At 38.2% G+C, this 19,055-nt stretch overlaps 1 protein-coding gene across 3 annotated transcripts in view; it reads left to right on the plus strand.

The window, feature by feature from the left end:
- LOC126182312 (helicase domino) overlaps positions 1 to 19,055 on the plus strand; it is a 425,840-nt gene that overhangs the window by 125,644 nt on the left and 281,141 nt on the right. For all 3 annotated transcript variants that reach the window (XM_049924839.1, XM_049924841.1, XM_049924840.1), the window contains 4 exons: positions 1,833 to 1,928; positions 13,787 to 13,964; positions 16,535 to 16,672; positions 18,240 to 18,414. In XM_049924839.1, the coding sequence (XP_049780796.1) occupies positions 1,833 to 1,928; positions 13,787 to 13,964; positions 16,535 to 16,672; positions 18,240 to 18,414 (587 nt within the window). The remainder of the gene's footprint in view (positions 1 to 1,832; positions 1,929 to 13,786; positions 13,965 to 16,534; positions 16,673 to 18,239; positions 18,415 to 19,055) is intronic.

A 19,055-nucleotide genomic window follows, 5' to 3' on the forward strand; every position in this document is an offset into this window, starting at 1 on the left:
ACACTGAAAAACTTAATATCAGATGGGACCTACTTCATTGTGAATCTGGAAAAAGCCAATTTGCACTTCAAGCCGAACTATGCATTTTAGTATGGTTCACGAAATTCCAATGCTCTTTGGAGTATCCTCTGATGCCCTGTTTCTTTTATGGTGTAATGTAAGCTCTCTTAGTGCTCTATGCACATGAACATGCGGGCTTCCTACACCACTGCAGTTGCACACGCACAATAATGCCTGTTTTCTGGCGCTCTCTGGCATCGGGTATATTGAACCTATTCCTAACAGTCTCCGGATAGTACTGTGAACGGTGGTTAGAAAAGCGTTACTTTCAAAGTAAATTTCTTTTTATGCAAGATGAAATAAGTTACGTGTGAGAAAGTGGGATGGATATCTAAATCATAGAGCGTTCGAAACTGAACAGTTTGAGAACCAGCCACTTATAAGAATTTCGAGCCGAGACATTTATGTCATAATTTTAAATTTACTGGCACAGTTGTGTGATGTATCTTAAAGTATAACACACGCAAAAGAGATCAATATTACATGTGAAAGCTTAACTTCTGTTGTAGCGTGTTAATCTTAGAGACCAATATAATATGTCAAAGCTTAGCTTCTCTTGTAGATATACGGTACTGTGTACATTAATGTAAACCGTTAACCTTTCCTCTTGTGTGTTCGCGCTATGTAACCAGTGATCTTGCTATTGGCTGACTATAACACGTGTCCTATGCTCTGAATAGCTGCTGTCATCGGCTGGCGAGACCTCGTGGCTTGAGATACGACTCGCTTACAAAAGGACATCGCAACCTCGGTTTCAACGCTCTGGAAACTAACGCGCTGTGTTTGGTGCAATTCGAATTTATACTTTCGTAATGCGAAAATATGCAGCGTATATGTTGCTGCAAATCAAAGGTCCTTCCAAAACTTCTCTCATTTTTTTAATTAAAAGTCTCTCCATACTTGTCTCCCCCGTCTTTTCTTTTTTTCTCGGAAGTTCTACGCGATTGTATAAAACGTTAACCATTCAAAGGATTGATAAGTTTTGCAGTTCCGAGGGAAAGTCTACTGAAAACTTACTGTCACTTAACACAGAAAAAGTGTATATTCGCCCAGGAAAAAGCATATTTTTTAAACGGGATATCCGGGAATAATCCGGGAATTTTTTTTCCTTGTCCCCGTATACACCCTGAAAACCAGCCTTGGTGTACCCTAATAAGTTACTAACAATTTACCTACCAATATAATTTAAGTTTCTAAAACTGCTGGCTCTCATAACAAATTTCAGTTTTTGTACTGTTGATATTTGTCTCTGTTGATTAAGAGTTTGCCAATCAGTGATTGAGTAGATACCTAATTTATGAATTAAACACCCTGCTAACTTATAACCAATTCTCCTGTTACATTACAGTACACTTAAGAAACACACAGGAATGCATGAGAGAGATTCCTGTGCCTAGTAATTAACTTTTTAGTAGAACCTATACAATTGCAGTGTTACCAAGTGAACTGTCAGTGACTGGCAGTTTGTTATAACATTTAACTGATTTCAGAAATGTGATTAGTTTCCTCATTTTAATTAGTTTCCATGAGATCATCCAGGACTTTCACTTTCAGACTGAGGTATAGATCTATGGTATGATTAGAGATAAAACTGATTCACTTTGTTACATGACTGTGAAACATTTTTATTGTAATTTTTTAATACTTGAGAAGAGTCATTGTAGTGAAGGAATTATTTAAACATGTTTTACTACAAGTATGATCTTAGAATTGCTTTAGCAGTAGAAATTTTTTGTTATATTTGTTTATTTATTTATTTATTTATTGTACAGATTGTAGATAACGAGACTGCGGGTAAAGAAATCAACGATGTTGCAGCACTGGCAGAGAGTATTCAGCCCAAAGGAAACACATTGTCATCTACAAGTGTATGTAAAAATATATTTAAAATGTGGCGATTTATAAAGTGAAATATAAATTTTAATAAATTTTACATTTAAGATGGTTCCATATTTTACACCATTATTTAGCATCATTTATTTCTGTGTAAAAAAAAAGCTGTAATTTGTGGTGAGGCCTTAACTGTTTCATGTTTATGGGTATGACAACAGATATGTTTGATGGTAGATTGCCCCTTATACCTGAAAATGTTCACAAAAATTCAACCTTGTTACTGGCATAAGTAAAGGTCTGTCTTGTATTGTGAAGCTTTGCATATAATTTTTGCAAGGTTTGCTATCAGCCTTTACTTCAGCTGTTCAAAATTTAAAGAGAGATAGATATCATACAGATTAAGTGTTCTAGAAACTGACATCTAGGATCATACCACTTCAAGTTTGTTCTGTTTATGCTTGAATTATCACTTATGCAGGTATATAACGTATGCAGGTATATAACATATTTGAACGTTCCATAATGAACCTTCAACAATGAAACAAACACACAACTTATTCATTTACTGGGTGACAGCAGAAATAAATAAAAATGAATATAAAAAGTGTTAGTTTCAGAACTATAAATGGGATTGGGGAGGGAATGGGATGGGTGTGTGAAATGATGGTAGCAACGTAAAATGAGGATAGGTGGCTGATACCTACCACACGCTGTAGAGGAGGTGCCCATCTATGGAACTCTTCTTGTTCTGATGTTTGGAGAAAGAACCGAAGTGTTGAAGTACAAAATAAGGTCATTTTTACTGTGTTGTAGTGAAGGTTGTCTGTATTAGTGAAACAAAATACTTCGTGTTCTGTTACAGGATACGTTGTTTTGTCAGTATAGACAATAAGATTGGCTGTGTTAATGAACCAAAATATCTCAAGCTCTGTTACAAGGTATTTTGTTTTGGTAGTACAGACAATCCTCACTGACAGTATTGTGGTTGTAATACTGACTGAAATGCAATGTGTCGGGAGGCTGTGGGGAAGAGAAAGGGAGAGGGGAAACAGGGAGTGGAAAAGAGAAGAGCAGAGAAGGGAAAAGAGTGATGGGGGCACTAGCAGAGAGCAGCACACAATGAGAGTGAGTGGAGGTGAATTATAATGAAGTGAGAGGACAGAGGTGGTGGAACAGGTGGCTGGAGGATGAGGCTGGCATGATATCGGGAATGGTGAATGTGGTTTAAGAAACTCCCACCTGCACAGCTCAGAAAACTGTTGATGGAAGTGGGGAGGATGCAGATGGCCTGGGTTGTGAAACAAGCCATTGAAGTCAAGCATGTTATACACAGGTGCATGTCATGCTTCAAAATAGTCCACTTTGCTTTTGGCCACAGTTTATCAGTGGCCATTGTCCTTGTGGACATCTGGTTGGTTATCACACCAATATAAAAAGCTGAGTAATGATTGCTCCAGATCTGGTATATAACATAGTTGCTCTCACAGGTGCCCCAGCCTTCGATGGGGTAGGATAAGCCCATGACAGGACTGGAATAGGAAGTGGTGGATTGGGCAAGTCTTGCCCCCATGTCTTCCACAGGGATACAATCTCTGTGGCAAGGGATTGGAATTGGGAGTGTCATGTGAATGGACTAGAATATTGTGGAGGTTGTAGGAAGAATTTTGGTTAGGATGTCCTTAGTTTCAGGGCATGATGGTACATAATCAAAGCTCAGAGGAAAGCATGTGGTTCAGTTGTTCCATTCTAGGGTGGTATTGCATGATGAAGGCAGTCAGTGTTTCTTGGTGGTAGTGGGAGGATGGGGGTCTGTGGGGATGTGGCAAGGAACATCTGTTTGTTTACTGGGTCTGAGGGATAGTGTCTATCTGTGTGACATTCAGCATGCTGGACAAGGGAGCCCCTGTGGAAGACAGACACATCACATCCAATTCCAGTCCTGTCACAGGCCTACCAAGGCCAGGCCACCTGTGAGAGCAGACATGTTGTGTACCAACTCTGCCAGAATCATTGCTCAGCTTTTTATATTACTATGACAACCAACCAGCTGTCCACAAGGATGAATGGCCACTGCCAGACTGTCAACGAAAGGGAAGTGGTCCACCCTGTGGCACAATTTGCAGCTGTACATAAGTTGCTAGGTTTCAAGGGCTGCTGTACAGTGCTTTACCACCAGGGCCATCTCGACCCTCCCCTCCAACACCATCTTTCCAGAATTGTACAGACGGGAGTTATCTGTACAAGACATTCACCACACCTGAAATCACCCCAGTCTCAACCTACAGTAACCTGTTGTCCTCCACATCCTCCACCCAACTTTTACCTACCCCTTTGTCCTGTCACCTTATTACAATTCGCCTTCCCCTCAGTCTCGCAGTGTGCTGCTCTTTGCCAGTGCACCCATCAGTATTTTCCCCTTCTCTGCTCTTCTCCTTTCTTTTCCGCCAACCCTCACCCCCCTCCCTTCCCCACAGCCTCCTGAAGTGGCCACTGACAACCCTGTCCTGCCAACTCAAGTCCCTGCAAGTTCTGCCAGGCAGAGCCAATTTCTCTTCCACCACTCTTACCCTGCTATACTTCCCCCTCCCACCCTCTCCACGTTGGTGCTCCCTTTTGATGCATTTCTGTTGGTCTTGTCCGAGTGGCCGGAGGTAACAGTCGTCTGTGTGGAGATGTGTTTGCTTCTGAGACTATATCTGCATTTTTCTTTTCTGAAAAAGGCTTTGGTTGAGAGTTGTATATAATTTTATTTTCATTGTGCCTGTCTGTAACTGAACACGCCATCTTTACAGTTAGTAGCACTGTCCTTTTCATAATAATGTTAATATTCTGACCTAAACTTTCTGTTGTTCAGTTCATGTATCTGGTATATATTATGGAAAATCCAGGATGGAATAAAGGTAGTATTATGAAAAGGATCAATTGCTACTCACAATGTAGTGGAGATGTTGAGTCGTAGACTGGCACAACAAAAAGGGTAAAAAGACTGCTAAACAAGTGAACTTTCAGCCAACAGCTCTTCTTCTAAAGTAGACAAAACACAGATATTCATGTAAGTACAAAACACACACACACACACACACACACACACACACACACACACACACACACACACGACTGCTGTCTCTGGCCACCAAAGCTGGGTTTTAGCCTCTGTGACGAGAGACAGTAGTCATTGTGTGTGTGTGTGTGTGTGTGTGTGTGTGTTTTTTCTCTGCTTAAGAAGGCCTTTTGGTCAAAAGATCATTTGTTTAGCACTCGTTTTGTTGTTCCTACCTACAAATCAGTAACTCCACCATATGGTGAGTAACAGCCTATTCTTTCCATAATATTGGTATATATTATGGTTTGTCTCACAGGTGTCTGTGTGTTTGATGGAAGTAGGTGGCACCAGATGTTGTTGTTGTTGTTGTTGTGGTCTTCAGTCCTGAGACTGGTTTGATGCAGCTCTCCATGCTACTCTATCCTGTGCAAGCTTCTTCATCTCCCAGTATCTACTGCAACCTACATCCTTCTGAATCTGCTTAGTGTATTCATCTCTTGGTCTCCCTCTACGATTTTTCCCCTCCACACTGCCCTCCAATGCTAAATTTGTGATCCCTTGATGCCTCAAAACATGTCCTACCAACCGATCCCTTCTTCTAGTCAAGTTGTGCCACAAACTTCTCTTCTCCCCAATCCTATTCAATACTTCCTCATTAGTTACGTGATCTACCCACCTTATCTTCAGCATTCTTCTGTAGCACCACATTTCGAAAGCTTCTATTCTCTTCTTGTCCAAACTAGTTATCGTCCATGTTTCACTTCCATACATGGCTACACTCCATACAAATATTTTCAGAAACGACTTCCTGACACTTACATCTATACTCGATGTTAACAAATTCCTCTTCTTGAGAAACGCTTTCCTTGCCATTGCCAGTCTACATTTTATATCCTCTCTACTTCGACCATCATCGGTTATTTTACTCCCTAAATAGCAAAACTCCTTTACTACTTTAAGTGTCTCATTTCCTAATCTAATTCCCTCAGCATCACCCGACTTAATTTGACTACATTCCATTATCCTCGTTTTGCTTTTGTTGATGTTCATCTTATATCCTCCTTTCAAGACACTGTCCATTCCGTTCAACTGCTCTTCCAAGTCCTTTGCTGTCTCTGACAGAATTACAATGTCATCGGCGAACCTCAAAGTTTTTACTTCTTCTCCATGAATTTTAATACCTACTCCGAATTTTTCTTTTGTTTCCTTTACTGCTTGCTCAATATACAGATTGAATAACATCGGGGAGAGGCTACAACCCTGTCTTACTCCTTTCCCAACCACTGCTTCCCTTTCATGCCCCTCGACTCTTATAACTGCCATCTGGTTTCTGTACAAACTGTAAATAGCCTTTCGCTCCCTGTATTTTACCCCTGCCACCTTCAGAATTTGAAAGAGAGTATTCCAGTTAACATTGTCAAAAGCTTTCTCTAAGTCTACAAATGCTAGAAACGTAGGTTTGCCTTTTCTTAATCTTTCTTCCAAGATAAGTCGTAAGGTCAGTATTGCCTCACGTGTTCCAACATTTCTACGGAATCCAAACTGATCTTCCCCGAGGTCGGCTTCTACCAGTTTTTCCATTCGTCTGTAAAGAATTCGCGTTAGTATTTTGCAGCTGTGACTTATTAAACTGATAGTTCGGTAATTTTCACATCTGCTTTCTTTGGGATTGGAATTATTATATTCTTCTTGAAGTCTGAGGGTATTTCGCCTGTCTCATACATCGTGCTCACCAGATGGTAGAGTTTTGTCATGACTGGCTCTCCCGAGGCCATCAGTAGTTCAAATGGAATGTTGTCTACTCCCGGGGCCTTGTTTCGACTCAGGTCTTTCAGTGCTCTGTCAAACTCTTCACGCAGTATCTTATCTCCCATTTCGTCTTCATCTACATCCTCTTCCATTTCCATAATATTGTCCTCAAGTACATCGCCCTTGTATAAACCCTCTATATACTCCTTCCACCTTTCTGCCTTCCCTTCTTTGCTTAGAACTGGGTTGCCATCTGAGCTCTTGATATTCATACAAGTGGTTCTCTTCTCTCCAAAGGTCTCTTTAATTTTCCTGTAGGCAGTATCTATCTTACCCCTAGTGAGACAAGCCTCTACATCCTTACATTTGTCCTCTAACCATCCCTGCTTAGCCATTTTGCACTTCCTGTCGATATCATTTTTGAGACGTCTGTATTCCTTTTTGCCTGCTTCATTTACTGCATTTTTGTATTTTCTCCTTTCATCAATTAAATTCAATATTTCTACTGTTACCCAAGGATTTCTATTAGCCCTCGTCTTTTTACCTACTTGATCCTCTGCTGCCTTCACTACTTCATCTCTCAGAGCTACCCATTCTTCTTCTACTGTATTTCTTTCCCCCATTCCTGTCAATTGTTCCCTTATGCTCTCCCTGAAACTCTCTACAACCTCTGGTTCTTTCAGTTTATCCAGGTCCCATCTCCTTAAATTCCCACCTTTTTGCAGTTTCTTCAGTTTCAATCTGCAGTTCATAACCAATAGATTGTGGTCAGAATCCACATCTGCCCCAGGAAATGTCTTACAATTTAAAACCTGGTTCCTAAATCTCTGTCTTACCATTATATAATCTATCTGATACCTACTAGTATCTCCAGGACTCTTCCACGTATACAACCTTCTTTTATGATTCTTGAACCAAGTGTTGGCTATGATTAAGTTATACTCTGTGCAAAATTCTACAAGGCGGCTTCCTCTTTCATTCCTTCCCCCCAATCCATATTCACCTACTATGTTTCCTTCTCTCCCTTTTCCTACTGACGAATTCCAGTCACCCATGACTATTAAATTTTCGTCTCCTTTCACTACCTGAATAATTTCTTTTATCTCGTCATACATTTCATCTATTTCTTCATCATCTGCAGAGGTAGTTGGCATATAAACTTGTACTACTGTAGTAGGCATGGGCTTTGTGTCTATCTTGGCCACAATAATGCGTTCACTATGCTGTTTGTAGTAGCTAACCCGCACTCCTATTTTTTTATTCATTATTAAACCTACTCCTGCATTACCCCTATTTGATTTTGTATTTATAACCCTGTAATCACCTGACCAAAAGTCTTGTTCCTCCTGCCACCGAACTTCACTAATTCCCACTATATCTAACTTTAACCTATCCATTTCCCTTTTTAAATTTTCTAACCTACCTGCCCGATTAAGGGATCTGACATTCCACGCTCCGATCTGTAGAACGCCAGTTTTCTTTCTCCTGATAACGACGTCCTCCTGAGTAGTCCCCGCCCGGAGATCCGAATGGGGGACTATTTTACCTCCGGAATATTTTACCCAAGAGGACGCCATCATCATTTAATCATACAGTAGAGCTGCATGTCCTCGGGAAAAATTACGGCTGTAGTTTCCCCTTGCTTTCAGCCGTTCGCAGTACCAGCACAGCAAGGCCGTTTTGGTTAATGTTACAAGGCCAGATCAGTCAATCATCCAGACTGTTGCCCCTGCAACTACTGAAAAGGCTGCTGCCCCTCTTCAGGAACCACATGTTTGTCTGGCCTCTCAACAGATACCCATCCGTTGTGGTTGCACCTACGGCACGGCCATCTGTATCGCTGAGGCACGCAAGCCTCCCCACCAGCGGCAAGGTCCATGGTTCATGGGGGGGGGGGGGGGGTGTATGTATTGTTATAGTAAGTACTGTGTACTGATGTTGGGATGCCTTCACCAAATTATATAGTGGGAGGAATTTACAAGGATATGAATGATATGGCAAGAATACAGATTTTGGAGAACTTTGTATTTTGACAAGGCTGATGTGTGAAAACCATAAGCTATAGTGGGTGGCTTGGTGGGCAGGCTGATGTGCAAAAACCTAAAGATACAGTGGGTGGCTTTGGGGGCATAATGTTCAGCGTGAACACCATTTCAAGGTTTGGTTTCAGAAGACGTTCAAAGAATTTCGTATTGTGTGACTGAAGGTACACTAAATTCATGATTTAGGGGTAGTCAGCCTACTTTCGCAATAAGTGAAGTTCACACTATCTTTCCTCCTCATAGTTTTATTTTGGGGGTCATCATTCACAAAAAAAATCTCTCAATTTTTTATTTTATAATTACTTGCAGAAAATAAATTGATTTTTCATTTCCACCCAGTGTACATGGTATCGTGTTTTCTCAGGCAGCCATATGTGTACAATATTACAACAGTAGCTATAATTGTCATCGTTAGTCCATCATTTTGCATTGGAATAACTTGGTCTGTTGTCATAATAGTGAACTTGTGTACTTGATGTTGTGGCATGGGTGTTTGCTGGAGAATTTTTTGTTTATGTAAATAGTGTTGGTATGAGGGCAATTACTATTAAAAAGGTTCTTGTTAGATTTGTACCATTAATGTTGTTATGTTAGGATTTTGTGTAAGCACTGGGGTTGTTCTGTGTATCACTTATGTTGCACCTTCTGTGTGATTCTTTTGTTGTTCTTTGTGGAATCATGAGAGGCTTATTTCCGTTATTGTTCAGAGGTTAAAGAATAAAACCATATTTGAGTTACTTGGATTGGTTTCATGTATAACTTGGTTACTGCACAATTGGCGATGAGGATGGGATCAATCCTGTAGTAACCACGTAATACATGAAAACAATCCAAGTAACCCAAACATGACCTTATTCATTAACCTCTGAATAGTAAGGGAAATAAGCCTTGCATGACTCCACACTTAACAAGACAAAAGAATCGCACAGTAGGTACAACATAATCAACACTCAAAGCAACTGATGTGAGCATTACAGACTAAAAGAACATAGTGAGAGTGGGTAAGCACTGCACCATGCATATACAGGGTGATTCATGAAGATATGCAAATATTTTAATATGTTATTCTACAACTAAAACTAAAAAAAGTTCATACAAACATAGGTCCACAAATGTTTAGTTATGGAGTTACGGCTAATAAAAGTTTCTGCCTGAAATTTAGCAACTTAGTAATATGAAGCCATTACAAAACTGTACGAGGTTAAAGTAAAGCACGATTTCCATTTATTTTGTTTTTATTGGTTCAGTGAATCTAATAAAGCATGTCCCAGACATGTATCTGCAGTAATTTTCCAGAACATCCAGAGAAGCGAACATTATTGTACAAGTAAGTTTGTTTACTTTCCATTAAGAATGTAGAAAGGTTTATGTCGTTGTTGGCAGCCTTTAGTGAGTTGTTTTAGTTGTTTCCTAACCTTGAAATGAGTAAGTTTTCTGTACTCTTTTTTTTTTTCCCCTCCTCGTTTAACATAAATTCACATGTGCTGTGGTATTAATAAAAGCAGATTATCTGACACATTCATACAGTTTCAGTTAACGTTATTACCATCATTTTTCCAATATTAAATTCTTTATGACTTTTGTTGAAAACTTTGCGCAGTTGTCTGGAATTTGAAAAACAGATCGGGCCAAATTGTTAATAAAATAGGAATTTTACAAAATTACTTCTTTGCTTAAAAATTTTATGAAATTACTTCTTTGCTTCTCTGGATATTCTGGAAAACTACTGCAGATACATATCTGGGACATGTTTTATTAGATTCATCAGACCAATAACAACAAAATAAATGGAAATCGTGCTTTACTGTAACCTCATACAGTTTTGCGGTGGCTTCGTATTGCTAAGTTGCTAAATTTCAGGCAAAATCTTTTATTAGCCTTAACTCCGTAACCAAACATTTGCGGACCTGTGTTTATTTGAACTTTTTTCTTTGGTTTTACTTGTAGAATAACATATTAAAATATTTGCACGTCTTCGTGAATCACCCTGTATCGGTGCGAGTTGCTGGTAAACACCACAGCAGAGACCGTGCTGTTTACACACTTCCTACAGGTGCCCTCTTGTGGCCTGGATGCCTCAATACAGTTGGTGATTGATTTAAGTACACATATGTAGCAACACTACATTTGGTGTACTCGTACACACTAGTAGCAGGAGAGGCAACATATCTTCATTACGTGATAAAATCCAGATTGCTGCTGTAGTAATTTGAGATTTATTTATTGTAATGGATCCATTTCAGCTAGATTGACCTCTTCATACCATCTATAAAAGTTACGTAACAGTATTTATTTCATTATAGTGTTAGTTAACATATTTTTGGGTATACAAATTTGATAGATACGTCCGTGTGTCATCAGACTTCACTGTTACTCTGTATTGTTATTGCAGTAAGTATAGGACTCTTATGCTGTAAGCTGTTCTGTGGTTTGCTCCTGTTGTTAATGGTCCCTTCTTGTAATTTTTTTATAATTTGACGTTTTATTGCAAGATTTGACAGTTGTTACAGATGACAGAAGATGCTATATGGTTAAAGTTATGACTGTGTGTTGATATTATCATTTCATGCTGTATGTATGGTGATTGCAATCAATGTGTCTATGGATAGATGTCAGTGTCTGTCTGTCTGTCTGTCTATCACCTTTGGTTAGGCAGTCAGTCAGAATTTTATACAAAGTATTTATGTTTTAAATCCATTTGTTCATTCAGAATGTCATCAGAGTGTTATATTATGTGTATGTAGATTTTCCTCTCTTCAAGTATGTTCGTTGCTAAACCTTTAGATAATGTGTGTAAAATTTTTATTGCTGCATGGTGATTATCTTCTTTAAGTGGATGAAGACTGCAGAATTATTTTCACCAAATTTTGTATACTTTCAATATCTTATGCTAAAGATGCACCCTGTCCATCCTAGGTAAAATTTATTGCAATCCTGGCATTAGATTTTGCTTATGCGTGTGTTTGTGTATCTTGGTTACCATGTTTCTTCTGAGTGAACTCTATGCTGGATATTGTTGCTGGTTTCATACATGAATTGGATACTTGCATTCTTCACTAGTGTGTTTAATTTGTTTGATGTTGTAGGTATGTATGTTGGGTTATTTTATGTCCTTTTGAATTTTTGGTTGCATTGCTTTGTCGGGGTTCAAACCATTCATTGTGCTATGTATCAAGTTCTTTGTGTATGGAAGTTTGGTTAGTAGTAGATTTTGTACTCTGTTGATCATGGCTTGGAAGTATGCGTGCTTGTGTGCGACCTGAATTAGTATGTATTATGATGTCAGTTGCTGCATGCTTTCTATAAATTTTAAACATGTATGAGTTTTTGTTGTTACTGACAATGAGATCCAGGAAATCAATTTAATTGTTCCAGAAGGCAATTACAATCACACAGAAAAATCTCTCACGGTACGGTATATAAAAATTGTGATTGAGAATACAAGAAATAACAGACCTACTCATTTTAAGTAAAACACAAAAGTATTTTGAATTCAATAATAATACATACTCCCAATTAGAAGGAGCAGCAGTAGCTTGCAGTGTTGCCAGCACCTTACCAGACATCTTCTTGAATGCATTAGCAGGAGAATTCTTTTGCACCGTAATTTTAGATATGTGGATGACATGCTTGCCCTTATAAATGGAGATGAACTTGACATCCAACACGTACGTCAAGCACTAAATAAACTACATCATAAAATGCACTTCACTGTGGGAAAAGAAATGAACAAATCAATTAATTTCTTGGACTTCACAGTCACTAACAATAAAAATTCGCTCATTTTCAAAATTCTTGGAAAATCAGAATACAGAATCTATTACCATACAAAAAGAGTGGATACATTACAATATATAGCACAACAAAATTATTTCAACTCGGACATAGTAGTGCAGATACATGAAACAAAAGCTACACCTACAAAAACAAAAGGACATAAAATTGTCAAAAGAAATGCCAAAAAGACTAAACAAACATACACATCTGTAACATATTTATGTACAGTATTAAAAAATTAGCAGACTAATCAGGAACACAACTATCCAGTTTGCCTATAGAACCAACAAGATTATCTGGTGTAGACTTTGCTCTGTAAAAGCAAAATTACCAATGTACAAAACTGAATGTCAGGATTGCAATAAATTTTACATAGGGTGGACAGGCCACAGCTTCAGTGTAAGATATTGAGAGCAAGTGAGATTTAGTTAAAAAATCCATCTACATTCTTCAGCCACTTAAGAACTACTACTACACTGCTGAACGTATGGAGTTAGTAATGAAAATTTAGCACATACTACCTAAAGCTGTAATAATGAATGTACTTGAAGAGATGGAAATGTAAATAAATGGATTTAAAACATAAACATTTCATACAAAATTTTATTGAATTCCTAAACAAAGATAATGGATGGGACAGACTGATTACAAAACAATACACACTGCCCAAAATGATAACATCAACACACCATAGCAGCTGTAACCATACAGCATCTTTGGCCAATTGTTAGTCTGTCAAATCTGACAATAAAAAGTCAAATTATAAAAAAATTAAGAGAAAGGAACATTAACAACTGGAGCAAACCACAAAACAATTTATAGCACTTTGTAATACAATACTGATGATGTATGGATGTAAATGACAAATTTGTGCATCCAAAAACATGATTAACCAACACTATAATAAAATATAAATGTTTTGTAACTTTGGCAGAAGGTACAAAGATAGCTCTCTAGCCAAAATGGGCCCATCACAATAAATACATCATTAAACTACTATAGTAGCAATCTGAATTTTACCACTTAATGTCTCTGAGAGATAACTTTGAGAGATAACTTTTACAATGCGGGGCTCATGTGGATTGTAAAAAGTGTGTTAATTAATTTTATAAGTATCTTCATTTGTGTGTTTTCTTTGATGAAAAACGTGATTGTTGTATGTGGGTTATTGGTGAAGTGGTTTTCACTGACTTAAATTGAGGTTACGGGCTTTTATGTAAAATTTATGGGGGATATGTAGGCAAATATACACACATTATGCTAATGTAATGATATTTTCTAGGTTGTGACACCCATACCATTCCTCCTGAAGCATTCCTTAAGAGAGTATCAGCATATTGGATTGGATTGGCTTGTTACAATGTTTGATCGTAAACTGAATGGCATTCTGGCTGATGAAATGGGTTTGGGCAAAACAATCCAAACAATTTCTTTGCTCGCTCATTTAGCATGTGAGAAAGGTAAGCAAACTATTTCACAGTGTGTGTGTGTGTGTGTGTGTGTGTGAGAGAGAGAGAGAGAGAGAGAGATCTGATTTGTCCTACATAACTGATCACACACACACACACACACACAAACTGTGTGTTACAGATTAACAATGAAGCTCTCCATAGGGTTGTAGAGGATACTGAGACATGAAATTTGTTATAATTTCAAAGTGATATGTCCGGAGACCTTTTAAAATTGCCTTTAGTTGTGTCATATACTCATTGTTGAGTTATTTTACCTGCTACACTTAGTTGTTAAACAAAACTTAAAGGATAAAATATTTTTAATGTTAACCAGGTTTTCTATGGATTTAGAAGTAGTGTGTAACATTATTATTATTATTATTAGTGAATACCACAGTCTTAGTCAGTCACATAAATTCATCAGTTGCCAGTATAAAACAAAATATGGATCCCTAATGTCTGCATAAAGATAGCCTGCTGTAAATCCATTAGAATTAGTGATGTCATAAGTTTGGATGGACAGTAGCCAATTAGTTGACTGTGTACTGATTCATTTCAGCACATAAAATTGCATTTTGTCAGTAAGACTCACTGTGTCAGAATCGAAAGCAGCTGCTCATGTAGGAGTGATAACATGAAATGGCAATAGCAGAACACCAAGTGGTATCACATTTTGCAAAGCAGATGAGGAAGAGCCCTGAAAATGGAATGACAAAATTGCAGACTGTTTACCAGTTAGTATAATATAAAAAACTTAATGTGGTAGTGTGATCAGTAGATCGACATTCTGTTAACAAGTCGAAAATTCAAGGTTCAGTTTGTAGAGGATACATGTCCTAATTCTGCTACTGAAACCAATTTTTTCCAGAGTGAATTTACCAGAGATCAAAAGTTACAGTAGTCTCTCTCTCTCTCTCTCTCTCTCTCTCTCTCTCTCTCTCTCTCTCTCTCTCTCTCTCCCCCCCTCCCTCCCTCTCCCCCTCCCCCTCTCCCCCCTCCCCCCCTCTCTATCCCCCCTCTCTCTCCCCCTCTCTATGCCCCCTCTCCCGCCCCTCTCTCTCTCTCTAATATTCCCCCTCCCAAACTTATTTCAATAATATCTTGTGAAATAATTTTGTAGTAAATATTAAACCTTACTGGTCCTCTAAATAAATAATAGAGCCATATTTCAGTGGCCAGTTTGAACAAGTTACTATATATTTGCAACCCAGAAAGTTTTCTCTAAGATTAACTTGTCGCTGGACTCCTTACAAGGACATTTAAACAATGACTACTATCTATATGTATACGTAGATCCTTTACCTCTCATATTCATGGAAGCAGACATAGCACATATTTGTAAGAAAGAAGCATAAGTTGGCTTTTTTTTTTATTTTGCAGTAAGCAAGTTATAGATTTTAAATTGTTAAGTTATCAATAATTTGAAAGTATTAACTTTGGTAATCTTCATCCATTTGAACCTTCTCGCACAGTCTAGCCTTGGTCTCCCTCTACAAATACCCTCCGCCCCCTTCCCCCACCACCCTATCCTCCAGATGCCCCTCCATTATCAAATTGACATTTCATTAAAAGATTCAGAATATGACCCATCTACATATATACTCCAATAGCTACCAAGCAGTGTGAGGTGACTGATGACCTCAGAAGTTAAGTCGCATAGTGCTCAGAGCCATTTGAACCATTAGAGCCAAGCAGTGTGTAGCAGAGGGCACAATTCGTGCCAAAGTCAATTCCCCCCCCCCCCCCCCCTTCCCCCCCTGTTCCGCTCGCGGATCCCACGAGGGGAAAACAACTGTCTGAATGCTTCAGTACAAGCTCTAATTTCCCTTATCTTTGCATGATGATCATTGTGTGATTTGAAAGTTGGTGGTAATAATATATGCTCTACATCCTTGGTGAAGATCGGATTTCGGAATTTAGCGAGCACCCCCTTCCATTTAACACCTTGTCTGTCTGTAAGTGTATCCCACTTCAAACTTTCTGAGAGATTTGTAACGCTCTCATGATGACTTGCCCGTTACTTGTGTAGTCTGATGATTCCATATGAGATCATTTCGAATAGTTGCACCCAGATACTTGACGGACGTTATCGCTTCCAAAGACTGGGCATTTATTTTGTACTCGTACGTTAATGGGGATGTTGTTATATGCAGTACGTAACACTTACTAATGTTGAGAGATAACTGCCAGTCATGACACCACGCATTTATTTTCTGCAAATCCTCATTGATTTATTCACAACTTTCGTGTGATACTACTTTCCTGTAGACTACAGCATCATCGGCAAACGATCTAATGTCACTGTCAATACCTATCAGTCAGTTCCTTCTTTTAGTCAAGGTTTTCTATAAATTTCATTTTCTTAAATACCATTCATTAACTTCTCATTAGTTACCTGATATACTTATGCAGTCTTCAATATTTTCATGTAGCACAGCAGTTCTTAAAGAATATTAAATTTTTGGTAATGTGTTGTATATCATTTATGAGGGTAGGTAGCTTAATGTAACTACACCATTATGGCAGTGTGTGAAATATATTGTATTAAAAAATTAACAAGATTTCATTTAACTTTCCAGGTAATTGGGGTCCACATCTCATTATAGTTCCTACATCTGTGATGTTAAATTGGGAAATGGAATTCAAGAAATGGTGCCCAGCTTTCAAAATACTCACATATTATGGATCTCAGAAGGAAAGGAAACAGAAGCGTACAGGTAAAAGTGTAAGATTTATTTTTAAGGTAGCCTGAATGAAGTGAAGTGCTTCATGAGAGTCTTTAAAAGAAAAATTACTTGTGCATTTTGTCTAGACTGTAAAGAATTGAGGTCTGCTTTTTAACAGTGACATTACTTGGTTCTCAAATACTTGTTCTTGCAAGTATGGAAATTTCTTATATTTAATGAATTTACAATTTCCATCTTACACTATCTCTGAGTGACTGTCTCATTGATAAAGATGTACAACTGATCAAATCATCTTAAGAAGTTAAAATAACTAAGTTGTTTGAAAAAATCATTTAAAAATTCATAAATATGTTCTTTTTATGTAAAGAAGTTGCAAACAGGTTAATAGTCTCTCTCTCTCTCTCTCTCTCTCTCTGTGTGCGGAGGGGGGGGGGGGGGGGCGCAAACCTGCATATGTAACAGCTTACTTATACTACAGAGAGGCCCATAAAAATGTACACTTCTTTGATAGTCAATATTAATGGAACAAAATGACATACCATTACTATTGCATAGGGGTAAGGTTATTGTATTTGTTCATAGTGACCCACATTAGCGACCAAACAATGTCAATGCCGCTGAACTGTTGACCGAACTACATCTGTCAATGTTGCTGGTGTAATAACTGCACAGTATGCCTAGATGATTCCTCGTAGCTCGTCCAGTGTAGCTTGCTTCTGTTGATGAACTTCATTTTTCAAGGTTCCCCATAGGTAAAAGTGAAGAGTCTGGAGACTGTGGTGGGTCCATCAGCTCCTCTTTCTACCTATCCATTGTCCAGGTAGATTTTCATATGCAGCCTTTAGAATTCATCGTATGCTCCATTGGCATACACACCATTTTCAAATGCACCCTGCTTCACAGATTTTTGAAGTGACCTAGTAAAATGTAGCAACATAGCAGCACTGGAAACTGGACATGTTGATGTTTTTGGTTGGCCAGACCTTTCCTTATGCACTTCCTTAACAGTATCATCAGTTTCAAATTTATCGCAAGTACAATAAATTGTTGTACATGTTGGTGGCTGAGTCAAACACATTTCGCAATTGACGTTGAAGCTACATCATGTTTTCGTACTTCCAGTACCACTTCGGCACAGCCTTGCATTGTTCAAATGACAGTCTTATTTCATTCTTCACTACGCTGTTATCTGCTGGAAAACATACACAAAAATCTGTTGAGAAAATGGACTATGCTACCACAAAAAATTGCAATGATGTCATTTTATTCCAGAGATGTGAACTATCAAAGAGTGTCTACATTTTCTTCTACCCCTCCGTATTTGAGCATACCTCTCAGTCCAACTCATGTCTCATTGAAAGTGGCTGTGAAAACTATATACCCTGATGTTTTTTAAGTGGCCTACGAAAGAATAACACTAAGTTTTTTTATTACAGAAGATGATGTAGTAAAATCAGATTTTGAATAATTAACTGTAAAAGCCTACTGGTTCTTGAGAATTAGTTATTGCTGTGAGAATATAATATTTTACAGAAGTTACCTTTTGTTACAGATCATGTATTTTGGTCATATTTAAAATTTTCATTTGAATTTTCAGGATGGACAAAACCCAATGCGTTTCATGTGTGTATAACCTCCTATAAACTGGTAATTCAGGACCACCAGAGCTTTAGAAGGAAGAAGTGGAAGTATCTTATATTGGATGAAGCTCAAAATATAAAAAACTTTAAATCTCAAAGATGGCAACTTCTGTTAAATTTTCAGACTCAGAGGTAACTATTTTGCAATATTCGTATTTTAATACTTCCATAATAATCTGATGGAATTGCAAAGTGTTAGACGATGAAGCTCAAAACTGATATTTATTTATCAAACTTTCTGCAGGTATTCATGACATAACAGGTATGGGATGATTAAACTCTCATTTTATTCAGAAGTTATGTTTACCTCCAACATTAGTATGAGATGTGATACCACAGGCAGGAATATATTTTTGTGTTGTGGTATGGAAGCAAACTGTATCTGAAAGTATCTTGAGAAGTTTCTCGTTGTGCTCAAATCACATGCTGTGTCAGTTGTCATCGTTTGGTGGCCATGATACTATATGTCTTGACGTTCCGTTCCAGCGATGACCTTTGGATGTAAAATTAGGGGATCTGACAGGTCAGTCAAGGATCCTTACACTCCTCAGGACATTTGTGTTGAGAACCGCTGTGTAGGGTTCATGCTGGAATATTTCATTCGGTACGCTAGTCATGAAGGTTACAAAGTCTGGGTTTATTATTCGTGAACATTCAGTTCTCCTCCATAAATTACCAATCATTCTTGGTGTCATATCCAGTAGGTCCTGCATCTTGCTTCATGGAGTCGGAGAGGTATGGGCCTCTAGAACCAACGCTTTCTGTGATCTTTC

The sequence above is a fragment of the Schistocerca cancellata genome, chromosome 1 (genome assembly GCF_023864275.1).
Source record: "Schistocerca cancellata isolate TAMUIC-IGC-003103 chromosome 1, iqSchCanc2.1, whole genome shotgun sequence".
NCBI lineage: Eukaryota > Metazoa > Arthropoda > Insecta > Orthoptera > Acrididae > Schistocerca > Schistocerca cancellata.